At 40.4% G+C, this 18,385-nt stretch overlaps 1 protein-coding gene across 2 annotated transcripts in view; it reads left to right on the top strand.

Moving 5' to 3' along the window:
• The window catches only part of trappc9 (trafficking protein particle complex subunit 9), a 211,984-nt gene that overhangs the window by 70,429 nt on the left and 123,170 nt on the right, over positions 1-18,385 (top strand). For both annotated transcript variants that reach the window (XM_053333925.1, XM_053333924.1), the window contains one exon: positions 2,989-3,107. In XM_053333925.1, coding sequence (XP_053189900.1) covers positions 2,989-3,107 — 119 coding nt within the window. The remainder of the gene's footprint in view (positions 1-2,988; positions 3,108-18,385) is intronic.

Raw genomic sequence — 18,385 nt, 5'->3', positions numbered from 1 at the left:
AGAACGAGACAGATACTGATTGGAGGGAAGGTGTAAAGGAGGGGATGATTGTGAGCAACGCCATCGTTAATCACGCCACCCATTACTCATACTGTCTTTGTGCCACAGGACATAACGAGTCATGTGCATCTCCCGAAACAGACCGCGTACCAGAAATGGAGTCCGTAGAGTCTCAATGTGTTTCTGCCTGTATTTCTGGTTGTTCTATTCCCTGCCACCTTAGGTCTACGTCTCCATGCACGTCTAATCTGTCGAACAGTAGGATAGAAAGAAGCAAGAGGAGATTGCCTCTCAGCAGAGGAGTGACAACAGCTGACAGTGACAAATTTCACTCAGTTAAGGCCCATGAAACAGTGTGTGATTTTGGGCTGTTCCAGACAAAGGTTAACAATCATGATAGATACGGGTTGCAGTCTTTAGTCGTCAGTCGTGGTTGTTCACCCCAGATCACACTGAGCTGGTCTCTGTTGATCTATTTAGAGCTTTGGCCGACCAAAGATGATTTAACAACATAAATATTGCAGAATACATGGCCGTATTGTAGACACTATGTGGCATGTAGTCATTTTGCACATTGTATTGGGAATTAAGCTGCTTGGATGACTAATGCTCAAATCATGGGTTGATCTACAGCAGGCAGCTTGTCAACAAGAAATTGCAGAGATTTAAAAAGTCTTTTTTTTTGTGATATTGGAAATGTTGTTGTTTTTTGCTGAGGCAGTGTTGGATGTCACGAATTACTGCAGTAGCTCATTGGAGAAATGGTATAAACAATATAAAGCGGCATAATAAATTGCTGCTCTTGGGTTTTGTGAAACTTAAGTGCTGCCATTACAATCATAGGTATAATGAGCTCTTTTCATTATTGCTCAATCAGATTGAAATTGTATTATAAAAAACGAAACTGGGGCAACTGTAAAGTTTTCGAGCTGGTCGCCATTAATTGTAAGATTAGTGGTTTAATCTCCAGTTTCTTCTGTCCACAGGTCAAAGTGTCCTTGAGCAAAACCCTGAACCCCAAATTGCTCCCAGTGATGTCCATGTAGGAGAATTTAAGTTGCCTTTGGTGGAAAGACGAAAGGCGAAATGAGAAATGTCCTCAATAATTACTCATGATTTTCTCACATATAAGCTATATTAGACACAAGGGCAGAAGAGTTCTGACTCTTTCAACAGAAGGCTGGTAATAACAGAAGTGTTTCTTGTTTTTTTAAGTACAGATCAGCTTTGTTAGCCTCCACTGAAGAACCAGGCCTTTATTTCAAAGTAATTATGACAGAAAAAACAACACATACCGATGACGACAGAGCCCAAAACAGCTGCATGTTTCAGTACATTGCTGTTAATTTGATAGAAGGAATGTGCAAAAAGTAATCTGGGATTCATGAATTTATGTGACTCAGCACACTAGAGGGAAAAAGTATAGTCTGTTCTTTTCTTTATGTTCTTTATTACTAGAGATGAGCATTTACTTATAATTTCCCCTGTTTTATGGTTTATTATTTTAGTGAGCCCTCTTGTTTTCTGATCCACTTTGCTGCATTAATTTGCTGTTGCAGCTCTTTGCTGTTAGTGCAAACTCAACACTTTTTTTCCATGTTGACATAGTCGTGCTGTTGCTTTTTCTAACAGAAACACTCTTCCACTTGGTTCTATTTCACCAGTCTTGCGTGTAGTTTGATCGTCTGCATTCGCCTGTCTGTCTGTGTTGAGTCAAATTTCTGGAGCTGCAGCAAAGCACAGTAATTTCCCTCCTCTGAGGGGAAATTGTGGGGCTTTGCAATCCGCTGACGTCAGAGAGCGATACGGCTGATTTGACGTCAGAGGGGTGGGCTCAGGGCGTCGTTTTTTGGAGTATTGTCTGAGTGGGTTGAAAGCTGCAGCCCCCGCGGTGGTGCCGAACACAGCTGCTGATAGTGCAGCTGCTCCTGTGTCCACACTGCTTCTCTCAAGGTCAGGAATGTAAAAAAAAATCATTCATTTATTCCTCACATGCTCGTAGTAGTACCATGAACCCTCAGATTTGATATTGTTTCAGAATATGAAAAAAAAAACTCTTCTTTGCACTGCAGAAAGCAAGGAAGTGTTTGCTATCTAGCAGCACAAACTAACCACAGTAATTCATCTACATCAGTGAGGGAAGACAGAATAATTAGCAGCTCTCATTATAACGCAAAACTTCAGCATCCAAAATGAGCATTAAGGTGAATCTATGCCTCTCTGAACATTCTAACCTTTATGAAGGTAATGGTTTATTGCAGGGCTAGAGTATGTTAGTTTTGGAAAACTTCCATTTGAGAGTATGCATCCCAGCTATAGATTACTGAAAAGAAAGATCTGCCCGAAAACAATCTAAACTCTGCTCAAAAACAAATTATTTGATATGTGTGTTTGTAATTTTGATAGGTTCACATGCAGTATTGGATATAGAAGGTGGGACATCATATCGAGATATTTCCAATATATTGGTACCTTTGATTGAGAACCATTAAGGACTCACTGCTTTCTACAACTACAGTTTTTCAGTTATATTCAATGATTATTTATCAGGTGAAACTTTAAAACATGTAGACACCAATTTCTCCTTCACCAACAGTCGAAGTATGTAGTCAGCTGCGAGCTAAGAAGGTTGTAATCACATGACATTACCAGAGTCATGTCTTTTCTTTTTTTTTTAGAAATTGGTTTGCTTCCTAATTGAATATACATACATTCTTACTTTTTTAATAGAAGTCCAGGTCTGTTTCCTGGAGCTCATCAAGTAATTCTGAGCAACATGGTCATTCTGGGAAATGTAGGAATTCACTAACTGAAGACAAAAAAAGAAGTGCATAAAAGGAAAGCGGGGATAACTAAAGCAATTCATCACAAAATAGCTGTTATACACCCAAGACATGTTGATATTTAACAATGTGAGCCCCCCCGCTCGTTTTTACTAATAGCCCCTGCTTCTTTTGCTGACTGTGTGATGCTCTGATGTCTTTTCAGATGGGATCAGCGTGACGGGTTTGCCAATCTCCAGTCCGCTACGCCAAGTCCTCAAACCCAGGTCCGAGACCAAGCCGATCAGCAGCGAGGCCGGCAAAGCAGAGTACAGCCACATTAAGGTAAACAGAAACAGTAGCCTCTGTGAAGATGAGCTCTGTTGTTTTGCTTGCAATAAAGAAGCAAGCAGCTGTTTTTTCATTGTTTTGCTTTATTTGTGTTTACTGGCTTGTAGCATAGATTTGGGACAATGCATAATGAGCATCTCAGGTTGGGATATTTACCTCTTGCTCTCTCTTTAACTCCAGTAATGTTATATACAGTATCTGCACATCTTTGCACAAAATGAAGTAAAACTATAGAATTAATTAACACCAACCGACAGCTTTTGATATGCGCCCATAGAGAGGAGTTTATTTGGTCGGCGTCTCACCATGGCAGATCGCACTCTGCTCTTTGAATGAGGACTCAGAGCTCCAACATGGGCATAGAAATGAGAGGAAACTGTTTACAGGGGTTTTTGTATGAGAGTGCAAAGGGGAGAAAAAAAAAGGCGGTGTGACAGGAAAGGAAAAGAGGCTAGATGGAGACAGGCAGAATGAGAATGAACTAGATTGAGCTGATCAGCAGGGGAGAAGGTTTTCGTCTCGACTCGCAGACGTCTGAGAGGAAGAAATGGGCGGGGCTGACTTTAGTCTACCCGCTGAGGGTCACGCCACCTGCTAGTTCGGCGGCTGCGTCCGTCTTACCTTTTTTAAAAACAAGAAGAACCTTTTTTCCTGTCTTTCGGTGAATCATCAGGACAGGAAACATCGATGTCAAATGTTCGGATGTGCTTCAAGACAGAAGGAAAGTAAACTTCTCTGACGTTCTTTAGGAAAGTTTGACAGGAGTTTGACTAAGAGAGGAAATACAGGAAGATGTTTCTTGTTTGTGGTCAAAGAATGCTCCATCACTCAAGTTTTGACAGAAAACTGTTGATTAGAGAAGGCAAATTCTGACTTATTATGACTTACACAATGACATCAGTTAGCAACCTACATTTCTCATAGTGTATCAAGAAGATGACCACAATCATGTTACTATATTGGCCCAAATATAAGAGTGTACCAGTGTAACCAGCTCCCACAGCAAGCTTTCCATTGTGGGTTGTTTGTAGCTTCAGTGTTGCTATGTTAGCAAATGTCTTCAAGTGTGTTTACATTGAGTCTTTTAGGGTTAGTTAGTCTTTAAAGTGTTTGGTTAACTCAGTTTAACCAGCATGAGTTTCTGCAGGCCTGTGCAACCTGTTCCTCTGCCACCAAAGGGAACTAGATTGATTACAAGTGAAGCGAAGAGTCCAAAGTGTCTCCCGGTGTGTCTTAACTGCAGAAACACACCACAGACTGAATCACCTCTCAAGCAGCCAAGAAGTACTGCTGTAACAAATGATAGCCAACGAAAAAAAAGGACAGTCAGTCTGAAAAATGCTAACTGCCGGAGAAAATGATTTTGACGGCTTTGAAGAGCTTGAGAGTAGAGTGTGCGAGCGTGATAGACAAGCTGCACAAATGTGAGATTTACTCTCTGCTTTAATGGTTTTATTTCACTTTTATGAGAAAACGCCTTCAAGGATATGGACTCTCATCTCCTTGGATTAATAGTGTCTCTGGGAAAGTTTCCCAACAGGACTGGTGTGGTGTTCTATCTTTAAAGTGACTTCTGCCAAAGATTCTGCTGTACAAAAAAACTACTAACTGTATCTGTTTACATCACAAAAATATTTGAATTGGGATACTTGAAAGAGGGCAGGGCCTACTAAGGAATTTGAAATTATTTCTTTTTTTTTTTTAGCTGCCAGCAAAATAAAATAAAAAAACAGTAATCTAAATATAATCTAGATCCAAATAATAAATCAGTGTTAACCCCGACCCAAAAAACCCCCACTATTTATATTTGAGCCGCACCTCCACCAAAAGGTTTGAACAGTGGATAAACACAGTCTGATTAAATAATTGAGCCATATTGCATGACTTCTGTTTAACAGCTAAACATGAATGTGTAGTTGGCCTGTTCAGTTACGTAATGTTAAGTGCTTTCAGCTATTTTAATAAAAGGAGGTTGTGCATGCAATGGGAGGGGATCCAGATGAAAACAAAGCTGAAGTGTCAACAGAAAACAATAAGAAGGCTTTTAACAGCAATCTGGAACATTTTCAGTTCCTGTGAAGTCGTGCAAGTGCCAGGCTGCAGTGTTTGGGCCATTAGGTAAAAATAACAGTCAAGATTTATCCGACTCTCCAACAAAAGCTGGTGATGAAAAGTTAACTAGGATGAACTTAAAACAATAAATGTCTTGGGTAATATATTCGTATTGTTTTATGTCCCGTCTCTACTGACTGCAAGTCTTACTCATGCTGCACGGCATCACTGCTAGTGGAGTGAGCAATTCATTTCCCTTTGGATTCATTGCATAACCTGTTAGATATCCAGTACCTATGCAGTAAGGGTGTGTGTGGTGGTGGGGGGGGGGCCTTGTTAAAGACAAGCTGGGCATTTTAATCGGTGGTTAGGCTTATTAGAAGCAAGAGTTTGACTGGCAGCTTTGAGTTTTAGAGCAGATATAATGTTAGAACCTCGGTTAAAGTAAAGCCAATTAAATAAGGATTCTCACCTTGCTAGAACTTGATGTCAAACTTAAAGCAGCTTGTAAAGACATGAGCTCATCCTTTTGATATTTGGAGATGTACAGTTAGACATACTGTAAGTATGATTCACTTCACTGTGCACTCAACAAAAGCTTGTGCACTGACTTGTCCCCATACATTAGTGAATTTATTCCCGCTTTCCAGCTGCATGACTCATCGCTGTTGCTGTATTGTGTTCAGCAGTTTGGCTCAAACTCTCAGCAGGCAGGTGATGCATGATGACGTACAAGAGGTGGACAGGTACAACATTGTTCAACATACATCCAAACAAAGTTAGTCACACAAAAACTTGGATGATGTTTTTCTTTAAGGAAAAGTTTGGACTGATAAGAGAAAGCTTGGTCTATTTTCATAAAACGATACAGGAATCAAGCTTGGAGAATATCTCATATGTCATTTTATGCTTTTTTTACGCAAGTTTTCATTGTTGGTGTAAGCACTAATACGAGCGAGACCTTTTATCATCAGAAATGTAATTGATTACGATTACATTATCTATTAGTATTCCTATGAATGACATAGATATTGGACGATTCCTCACCTCTGGATTCATGTTGAATGCCAACAATCACTGCCAATCCAGCAAGTAGTGTTCCCTTCATGTAGCGAGGTAGAAAGTAAGCGGGGTGTCGGGGCGGGAGTTGTGTGCGCACATCCAAATTTCTTGCAGAGTTCACATTCGTATCAAAGACTCAATGACTGTTTGTCTTTTTATTAACTGTAACCACTATCTCTCCCTAATCACCATCTTACTCTAACCTTAACCAAGTATGTAGCCCTACTCATACCTTAACTCAGAGGTGTCAAACTCATTTTCATTCAAGGGCCACATACAGACCAATTTGATCTCATGTGGGCCGGATCATTAAAAAGATGGAGGGAAGAAGGAAGGCAGGAAGGAAATATGAAGGGAAGGAAGGAAAGACAGGCAAAAGGAAGGAGGGAAGAAAGGTAGGAAAGACATATGGAAAGAAAGAAGGAAGGAAGAAAGAGAGGAAGGACAGATGGAAGAAAGGGAGGAAGGACAGAAGGAATAAAGGGAGGAAGGACAGGAGGAAGAAAGAAAGGAAGGAAGGAACAAAGAAAGGATAAAAGTAAGGTAGGAAGGACAGATGGAAGGAAGGAAGGAAGGAAGGAAGGAACAAAGAAAGGAAAATAGGAAGGTAGGAAGGAAGGAAGGAATGAAGAAAGGATAAAGGAAGGTAGGAAGGACAGATGGAAGAAAGAAAGGAAGGAAGGAACAAAGAAAGGATAAAAGGAAGGTAGGAAGGACAGATGGAAGGAAGAAAGGAAGGAAGGAACAAAGAAAGGAAAATAGGAAGGTAGGAAGGAACAAATAAAGGATAAAGGAAGGTAGGAAGGAAAGTGGGCCGGATTGGACCCCTCGGTGGGCCGGATCTGGCCCACGGGCCACATGTTTGACACCCCTGCCTTAACTCATTGGCTGCCATTGACGTCTATAGACGTCAATCTGATTACAACCGTTCACTGCCATTGACATCAATTATGTTTTTCTCCTTCTTTTGGTACCTTCGGTGTTTACATAGTCATAGAACACAATATTCTGTGGGTCTTGAAAGATCAGTCAAAATGCTGGCAGTATGGGGCTCTGCTCTGAAAATGGTTGGCAGCCAATGAGTTAAGCATACTTTATTTTCTGTAATCACCATCTTAACCAAGTATGTTACGCTATTCATACCTCAACCATACTGTACTTTACTTGCCATAATCTCCATCTTACGCTGACCTTAACCAATTATGTTACCCTACTCATACCTTAAGCATACTTTATTTGCTGTAATCACCATCTTACCCTAACCTTAACTAAGTATACAACCCTACTCATACCTTAAGCATACTTTATTTGCTGTAATCACCATCTTACCCTTACCTTAACTAAGTATACAACCCTACTCATACCTTAAGCATACTTTATTTGCTGTAATCACCATCTTACCCTAACCTGAACCATGTGTAGATATATAGAAAGCATTTTGACTGGCGATAGTGTTGTTACTGGAAGGCTGCTGAACCATTAGTGCCAGCGATGCCTTCCCTCCATATTTCTTCATTACCTTACTTGTCTGTATCTTCTCTATTTGTACCGGTAGACAAGCATCGACCCACATTCATGTGCAAAGGCAACAACGAAAAACTTTTTCACAATACAGATGCTTTAAAAGTTGCTCAGTAACAAGCTGATCTTCCCAATTCTGTAACAGGAAGCACAGATGTCTTATATCTTGCCTTACTTTGCTTATTGCTATCTGCTTGAGGTATATCTCTGCACATACGGGTGTGATTTTTTAATAGGCACACTGATAGTGTTATGCGGACCCTGATTTGTCAGGGTGCGTGTGTGATTGAATGAGAGAATTTGTATTAGCTGTTAATAACTGTTTTTGGCCAGGAGAATGAGTGGACAGATGCACAGGAAATTGAAAACCTTCTAGCCAAACTAACTGGTAATGAAGCAGGGTTTTCCCTGCATATCTAATCTCAGGTGGGCCCATTAAGCGTTGGACATTAACCATATAAAACAAAATTGTTTTAGTATTGTTTTTGCCTAAGTTTCATTACTACTGTACTAAATTCTATACTTTTGTCAGTACATTGTTTCCACCCCTTGCTTAATATATGTGATGTGTGAGTATATATTTGCTGCTATTTTGCCATTGGCTTTCACTGGTGTGTATACTTGAGCTTGCACACTATGAGTAAGTAAAGTGCAATCGATCACCACTGATCTGTAATCAGCACAGGAGGAGTCAACATGTTAATCTCACTGACCTTTCATCGCTCAATCTTACCCCCCGTTTTTCAATCCTCCCACCAAATTACGAACGCCTGCGGACTTGAAAAATGTGTACGCTGTCAGGGTGGGACGGATCCATCGCAGGTGAAGGAGGTCTGGCCCGCTCAGACGTGTTGGTTTTGCCGATTATTTACACATTTTCAATGACTCATCCCGTCAGGAAAGTGAGGGCGCTTCCACAACTTGGTTTCTTTGACACTGTCAATTACTGCTCTCACCTCATCACTGCAGCTTTATGTCTCATTCCACCTGCCCGTCTTCAGCGGGAGCACATCCTCTGCTCACCTCTCGCAGCTCTGCTACACTTTGATGGTGTCTTCAGTGAGTGCTGTGCCTTTGCAAGGTTTTTCCACACAGGCCCACTTGCCCACTAGATCAGAGTTTTACTGGCCCCTTGTGTATTTTCACTGACCAGGCAGCCAAAAAAAGATAATTTCAGTGATTTGTTAGACATAATATTTACAGCAGTAAAGATCCCTTTTGATTTGGTTGTTAATCTTTAGTTATTGATGTGTGAAGTTGATATAGTACACAAATATATAAAACTGGACACATATTGGAACAGTAGATGAATGATGTATAATTGTAGGTCTCTCCATATTTTGTGTAAAGCCAAATATATGGAATACAAAGGTAGAAGAGAACACAGCTCATGATATTTCAGAGAACTAATTAACATCAACAACATTAACATTAATAATTAAATACATGCAGAGAGATCTGCAGAAGTATCCTAGTACTTGTTTGTGTTCACTCTGGCTCAGTTACTTTCGGTTTAAACCTGCATTAACCACAGTTCAACAAACAGCAGCTGTTATATCTCTACAGTAGGAGAGATTTCTGCAGTAGATGTTTGACAAAGCTGTCAGGAGCCACAGAGATGAAGCTATGCCTCAGTAATGTCATATAAAAACACACAGTGATGATCGACAGCAAGCATTTCATTTGGTTTTAACCTAACTGTTGTATGTTGTCATTCATAAACCTTGAGATTAACACTTAAACAGAGAGCTGTGAGGATGATAAGCAGATAGCCAGTTAGCCGGAAAACTGTATAAAACATACCATAGTAGCTTTCCACCTAGGAGAGGAGGACATTTTTTTAAAATACCAGTGTTATACCGTATTTGGTGACCCATCAGATTCTCCAGAGGTTAGCAGCATTCCCTACTTGTATTCATTTCATCACTCACATCTTGAAAATTATTTAAAAATGCCAATTAACTTAGTGCTACATAAACCTTTACTGGCCCTGGATCATTGGACCGTGGGTTATGTCGAACCTTTCTTCGTCATATCTGTATATCCGCAAATCTCTGCTGAGATTGCTCCAGAGAATCTATCCATGTGACTGAAACAGCAGCAGTTGCAGGGGTTTATGGGGATTTTGGACCCCCGACTCCATCTGCTGTGGATTAATGTGAGTTTACTGGAAGTAAGAGAACAGAAGAGGATACAGTATTCCCACCTTTGTGATCTGATCACTATAATTCTGACCGCTGCACAGTCCTGCTCGTTCACTTTGGCCTTCCTGTGAACCCATCTATGCTGCACAGATGTCATCAAGGCTATTTCAACTGAAGCTATGATACTGAAATATGGAGGCCCCTCAGATACGCCCACCAGTTATCTTCAAAACACCAAATGTTGAGTGTTGCCAAGATGCACCTATAGTGCAGTTTTACTTTTCCAGCCCATATTATTGCAACATACAGACGGCTGTTAGAATAGAGATATATCTGTTACTCTGAAGGAAAAGCTCAGAAAGAGGGAGAGAGAGAGAGAGAGAGGCCGTTACTGTGCTTCCTCCAGCTAGGATCAGGGGTCTCGGAGTGCACCATTTTCTATATGACGAGCACCTATTAACCCAGCCAAATATGAAATGAAATAGTCCCATTTCAGGTGGTCGTTTGTAAGATATCACTGCAGTAATATCTCTGACAGTGGCTTTCAAAGTGGGATGCTGAGATGCTCAGAGGTCCTTCAGTTGGTTATAGTATACCCCTCAAATTTTTGTTTTTGGCATTTTTGATAGAGATACTTAGTAAGATTGAAAATTAAGTCCCTTTGGAAAATCTCTGTAGCAGGGATTGTTCCATTCATGTTCATTTTTAATTCACATAGAAAAAAAACAAGTCAAATAGGTTTATAGTATATTTGTTATATTTGGTGTCAGATAACATAACATGGCAGTGCTGTGTGTTTTTTTTGGTTTTATTTTGATTTGTGATTGCTGTATATTGCTGTATGTTTGCAAAGATATTCATTTTAAACATGGCGGAGAAAAAAAAGGACAATTGGATCACACTTCAGAACAGCCGATGTAAGCATTTTCTTAACAATAAATATTGTGTGTGTGGTTGTGTGCTGTGAGAAAGAATCAGGCTTCCAGGCAAGACATGCTGTCTCTCACACACACACACACACACACACACACACACACACACACACACACACACACACACACATAGTGTCAGGGGGTGGGGGGGTCTGAGTTGGGGGTTGTTGGGGTGGGCAGAGCATCTTCAGGGCTAATCAAATCCAGTGGAGACGGAGGCAGAGTCGGCTGCCTGCCTGCCAGCCAGCCTGCGTGCTATTTTTAGCAGCCCAGCCCTGCCGATGGCAGTTCAGCTCTTTTCACAGATACAGATCCCAGCTCGTGATGCAGATATTTATAACTGCCACAGCTGTCTGCCCAAGTGTGAAACTCCAGCTGAACAACCAAATCATTTTCTTTTTTCTTGGCTCGGGATTAAAGCCGTTCCTTCTTTTGCTCCTCTTTGCCTCTTTTGGCTTGTTCAACACTAAGTTCAGGTTCAGTTTTATGTACCTTTTGAACAATTATTAGCTTTTGAAGGCTGAGCTGCTGATATGTAACCTATAGAGAAGGAAGTCCCCCCTCCCCTCTCGACCACTAGGATTTTGGATGTATTCCTATTGCTATTCATGTTAGTTTTTCTTATAGAGTTTAGGTATGTTGACTTGCATGTTTACCACCACATTCACATCATTTCACAGCTAGGAAAGCTGTGATTTCATATTTCTGTCAACATTATTCAAGCACAATCCATCTTTCTCTTCCAGGTCTCTGCTATAATACAAACATGTTTTTGATTCTTTATCTTATCTCCATCAGTAATGGAAAACCGGAGCGACAGAAAATTCAATTGATCCTCTGCATATCAGATGTCTGATATATCAGTGTTTGTCATTACATTGTTTACATTACACAATGGTGTGCATTCAGAATTGTGTATTTTCTTCTCACAATCCGTGCTCACCTTAGAGCTCCATTACACTGTGAAACACCTTATTCTTTAATTGAGCTGCTTATTATGGTGATTTGATTAGGATTGAAATAACAGGAGAGACACTGAAGGAGAGCTGTATGTAGAGAGAGAGATGTGAGACCAAAGTTTCAACACGCTTTCTCTTTTTATAGAGTAGGATAGAAATAGATGGAAATATTTATTCCACAAATCTGGGACCTTGTTATATGTAATCTTAGGAACATTGCATGTTAAATATATCAAGTGCGGGGGAAGAACATCAAATAAACATCAGAATTTGATGTCTCATAATTCTAAATTCATCCACAGATTCCAAATATTCAGTTCTTGTTTACTTCCCATCCTCATAAAAATAGTCTCTATGTTGATGAAACATGACAAGACATCACCCTTGTGTGTCAGGCACACAATGCGTCTTTGTTGTAGTGGAGGAAACATCCAACAGTCAAGTCAAGATGTGATACAGGTTGGTTTGCTATTGATGCCAAACCTCATTTTGGCTGTAAACAAGTCAGTATTGTCTTACTGGTGTTTATTCATATAGAGAAGGAGGCAGCTGGGAATAAAAGCAATCATAATAATAGTCAACTAATGCTTAGACTTCTTAGACATCTTGCTTTTGACTGGTGTTTTCTTGATGGCTAGTATCTGTCCCTGGAGGCTGAACTACTGTACACTTCACAGCAACAGAGAGATTCCAGAAAGAAAGAAAAGACATCAAGCTGAAAAACACTTCACAGGCTTTGGTGAACAGGCTGTTGCTCCTTGATTTCCCCCCCGTCATTTACGACACCACGCTGAAGCGTTCAACGGTGCGGTTACGACTTTCTACCACCTGCCAGGGAGGTGCCCCGGACCTTATTTAAAGAAATAAACCCTTTTCCAAAAGTTTCAAAGTCTAACCGGGGTCATCTCAGCACAATAGTTTATTACAGAGCTGCCTCTGTGCTGTGTGAAACCTCCTCCTGTCGGGGGTTTTTGACATGCTGCTCCCTCAGTGAAAGATTTGGCCTTATTTAACATAACTGTCTCCACCGACGCCACGGGGGGACAACAAATGGACTAAATATACCATCCATCCTCTCAGGGTGACGAGCTCGGCGTAGCACTCACCTATCTTTCAATCTGAACGTCTATTTTTAGGTTTTTCGTCGTCCCCGGTCTTAGAAAGTTTACTAGCTCAGAGCTTCTGTGATCTGCCTGAAGATAGGGAATGAGAGATAATTAAGACCAATCAAAAGCCATAATCATCATCATCAGGAAGGCCCCCACACACACAAAACCAACACACAGTTGCCGGCTGTTTGCCAACAATTTTATTCCTACAAGCCATTTAATCTCTGAGTGCTTAATTTACCTGTTCTTCTGAAACACGCCAGCTAAACACAGCGTTCACTGATTGGGGTTTGATGCTTACAGCTGCAAACGACAGCTGCGCCCCTCCCGCCTTCACTTATTCAGTTAATCTGTATACGGCTGCCTGTTGTCTTCAGGCTAGGCTGCTACGACATGAAGCACATCCCTCCCGCCTCGGTGATAGATGACAGGAGGAAACATGAGTGAGGAGAAATGGGAAGATGGGGAGGGGGGGTTTTGGGGGAATGCGTCTCTGAGAAGCTGATCCTGGTATGGAAACCCACAGGGGGGTTTGTGGACTTTTTTTTTTTGTTTCCTTTATTTTTTCGCCACTAGTGCGTGAGTCACATATCATAGGATTGTCTCTGCGGACGCTGCATCTGCTTCCATTCCTCGTCCTATCACTCTCACACAGAGATGCAGCAAAAGTCTGCTGTTGGCTCTTTTATGCCCCAGGTAGCAGTTTGATAAGTCCAAAAATAATTTTCTTTCTTTCTCAAGCAGGATTGTTATTATACTCGTCATAATAATAAATGTATCATTTACTCTTTTGTATTTTCTTTCAGCAAAAGCGCAAATATTTAGTGATACAATTTCCATCTGAGGCTTTTATTTAGCTTTTTAATATTTGCTTCATAATTAACTTTTCTTATCAGTAACTCATCAAATTAAGGCTTTAAGATTTGCTAATATGACGATTGTTAATATTTGGTTAAATTGCGAAAGCCTTGATTTCCTTTGAGAGTCAGAAAACCTTCAGGCTCGCCTCACAGTTAGAGCTTTACAGCAAATTCTCTAACTGTAGTCGCTGTTAGCAGGGGGGTGGGGGGCATCTCATCCTAGCAATGACACTATGAAACCCCCTTATTTAGCATTGATCTCCTACATTCTAGAGGCAATCTTAAACAGGAGACAGAGAAGATGAAGTAAGCGTGGCGTACTTTGTCCCTGATGACCTGTCGCTGCTCCCTCAGTGCTAACGCTGTGATGTGGCACCGCAGGCCTCCTGTCTCTAACTGATGGCCAAATGATCTGGTCCATTAAGATCCTAACCCCGAGGATAACTGAGTTTTGTATTCGTCTTTCTAATTACCGTTCATGTAAAATGCACAATTTCTGTCTGGGCTCCCAGGCAGCTTTTTATGAGCTGCGGCGAGACAGGCCAATCGGGAGAGCAACAGTTGGTCTGCTGGTTTGCCTCGTGGCTTCGTAGAATTCATTGAGGTCTCCTTGTTCCTGTGCAAAGTGGGACTGAAATACTACTACTACTACTAAACTGGCTTTTTGAATAGTTGTCTATATTATGTGATTTTAATGAATTGTGATTTGTTTTTTTCTTTTCTAAAAATGTCAAAAAATGTTGGAGAAAAAAAGGACAAAATATAGGAAGGTATGTTATTGAGGAGGGTCAAAAATGTGATAAGCCACCATACATGTATAAATCAAAGTAGCCTCTAACATCTGTAGACCAATTTTCAACCAACAAAGTTGCTAAATGCACAAGCCTCCTGTAGATTTGGATTTGGTCTCTAACCAGGTCATAAAATGTCTTAGTGGTACCATCATGTATTTTAAACTTAATATTATTATGCTAATACACTTTTTTATACACTTGAGATCAAATGTTTATTACAAAAAAGCACATCACCAAGCACATAGAGAACTCCACTCAGGGAACAGGAATGATAAAATACAAGAGAAATACATAATAAAAGTAATAACTAGAAATAAACCCCATAATGAAGACAAAGGGTAATAATAATACATGCAAAAAGTTCATATTATTTGTTCTTGGATATGTGCTGTCAGTGCCTAGAGCGCTGGTTTCTTGGGTGATGGGATATTTCAGTTGTACACAGCCTTACACAGTATAATAAGTCACTCTGTTCAGAGTTGAGCACACTGGCAGCACATCACATCTTTGACAAATATGTATATAGTACAAATGGACATTCACATTAGTATTGATAAACTTTGGAAATCTGCTACAATATACTGCATAGTAAGTTCATGTGATATTATTTTAAATCAGCATTCAAGTTAAATCTATCTATCCAACAGATATGATGTATTAATTGACTTGAGCTTTAACACATTGACTTCCCATCAATTACCTGCTTAGTAGATAAAGAGAATACAATCAACAGATGATTTCTAAAACACACAAACAGAACTCCAAATAAGCAAAAACAATAACATGTCAATATAAAAGCACACATACACATAATACCTTAGACACAGATCAGCTTTCAATAGTAAAACCACAGTAGAGACATCAACCACTGGGTGTTCTTTTAGATCGACGCCTTACTGCCTTAAATGTTTGATATGCAACCTGACTTACAGCTAATTAGCTTCCCAAATGCATTACACTTTACCTTGTCTTCACTTTAGAGGATTTACTCTACTCCGTCTTTTACTGCTGCTGTGATGTTAGCCTTACGTTGTCACATTTAAACAAATTGACATGCTTGACAACCTGGAACTAGTAGCTCTTCAAAATGCACCAAGAGACAGTTCTGTTTTCCATTGGTGCTATTGGGTCCTTTACATCATTACTAAAGGTGATAATGAAGTTCATTCTCAGTGACAGGGTGTGTGATGATACGGTGGTTGATGTGATTAGACCATCGCTTTTGATTCTGAATTAAAAAATGTTTTTAAAGTAGTTCAGATCCACAATGGAAGTGCAAACGGCTGTGGCTGGACGCCTGCTTGTCCTCTGTTAATTAGAAGCGTTGTCTTTCACTTTCACGCAGAATGGTGGACACTAGTGAGCCTTGCTCAACAGATAATCACAATAACCAACCAACCGCGGAGTGATGCATGGAAGTCTTTTGAATTTAATACCACAGACAGCAACACTGCAACAACACATCTGATATCCCTCCTACAAAGCGTGCTACCAATTCCACTACTTCTGAATTGTGTGTTTTTTATGTAAATGTTGAAATATGTAAGGTATTACATTGGAACTTCTATAGTTATTAGTCACTTCGCACTTTGCCAAAACGCTAAACGTTGTCCATAGAAGTGCAAAAATATCAAATAAGACCTACAGTGATTGAGTAAATGAGCCTTGGTGTTAAATTCAGTCCCATCCCCAGAAGGTCATCATAAGCGTCTGTTTGTTAGCTTCGGTCAGTGTGTGTGTGTCTGTGTGTGTGTCTCTATGTCTATGAGTGTGTGTTTGGAATCGCTGGTGTACGCAAGCCTGCCGGGTGAAATTAGTAGAGAATCAAGCATTTCATCATGCTTACTGGACTTGAATCCATGTGTGAAATCCAGTGAGCCAGGCCAAGCGTGGCTCCATATGCTGCCATTCTCGATGACTGAACCAGTGTCGATCAGATCACCTTCAGCTACAACCACAGTCACCCTGAACAGGATGTTTATATACCAGCACACCTGCCTTTTCATTGGACAGGTAATTGTTGGAGATATTTTATGTGTGTGTGTGTATCTGAGTATAGTTCACCGTGTGGGGTTATAAAAAATGTGTTTGTGTAAACGTCTGCATCGCCATGCAATTTGTCAATTTTTCAGCCTTTTGGTGCTTCTGGCTTTTCAGCACTGCTTTTCCATCTTTGAAGCTGACTTCACATCTCCATGGTTGACTGGTTGTTGATATACTTATAAGAACAGAAATGGAGGCCAGGGGTGATGCGAGGCTCTTTCCTTTAGTTGCTCCAGCTGGTAAATGGTGTGACACCTGCACAAGACCACGGGGTTACATTAAAAGAGCAGCCGTTTGGTGTCTGAGGCACCCGTAGGTCCTCTGTTTACCTCTGATCACACATGAACCGTGCGTGTGTCGGATGCGGTTTTCATCTCAGACAGACGCCACTCTCTCTTGACAAAATTTAGTGCCGCTGTTCATCCTCTCTTGCTGTCCCTTCATGACTCACAAGCTGTAATCAGATTGAAGCGCATGTAAGTGAATTAGTCAACACTCACCAAAGAAATCGAATTACTCTGGATGAAATGGTTCTTTTATTGTAAGAATCCGCAGGAAGTATTTATATGCATGAAACACCTGGGTTTCCATTGTATGTGCCACAGCCCGTCTGTCAACCACCAAACTCTATTAGCGTTAGGCAAGTTTTAGTATATCTGCTAGATTAAAGGCCATGACATTCAAATTTCAATGGCGATCCTCCTTCCACCCCTCCAGCAGACATCAGGGAGAAGATACAAAGGTCTTGATCACTTTTATTTTGCCCAAAGTTGACACATTTTACATCTATGTTACATATTTTTTTCTCCATAATACAGCTGTACACTCAGTCAACATTAAATCTGGTATAGTAATGCAGATGTGTACAATACTGTAGCTGATCAGGTCGTTATCGGAACAATAGGGAGACGCTTCAGGGACTGGTACGATCTGCAAGGGTCACTGATGGGCTAGCACTTGTACAATCAAGCTAATCTGCCAGGATGCTTTCTGCCAGCTGATAACTATTGGCTGAGTAAGCTGTCATTACAGTGTTATCTTGTAGAACAAACTGGATGTGGTAATGATGATGCCTCTTTATGAGTTTTTCAGGCTTGATAAGGTATAGCTCGGATGTGACAGGTTGAATAACAATCTCCACACATTTTTCCCTTTTTGCTTTGGAAAGTTTAGTAAAAAGTAGTATTATGTGTACATCTTTACTTCTAACAGCACAAAAAGACAAACTAGTAAGACTACTGAAAATTATACCTTGTGACACCTTGAGTTGTCCTGCTGTGTTTGGTCCCTTGAGAATAGAGGGACTAGATTTGCTTCCATATTTACATATCCGTATGTTTCCCTGTTGACTTTTTCTTTTTGTATAACTTGTACAGAAAAGTAGAGTGGATGTCTTTTGACAACAATGTTTGAACAAGATTTAGACATTATTTCTTTCTCTCCTGGAAAAAAAACCCTTAAATTCAGTTTACAAACAAGACCAGTACCAACCAACAGTACAGTAGGTATACTCTAACCTGCCAAAAAGTCACTGTGCTCATTGATGCCCACTATCAAAGTGAATATATTACCATAATTGAATTTAAGGCTCCAGTGTTTAAGTACCACTGCAATAATTTGACACCTGTCAGACCCCGATCACAATCAGTTACAACAAACAAAGTACTGCACATCTTCTATAATCAATGCAAACACCATGGCTTTAATACAGATTCTAAGGATTGGCTCAGTACATTTTTTAATATGAGTAATTGTACAAATATACGGTGTAGTCAGTTGCTTTGTGGGCATTTGTG

Source organism: Scomber japonicus, chromosome 15, assembly GCF_027409825.1.
Source record: "Scomber japonicus isolate fScoJap1 chromosome 15, fScoJap1.pri, whole genome shotgun sequence".
NCBI classification, from domain to species: domain Eukaryota; kingdom Metazoa; phylum Chordata; class Actinopteri; order Scombriformes; family Scombridae; genus Scomber; species Scomber japonicus.
This window is presented reverse-complemented; position numbering and strand designations above follow the sequence as displayed.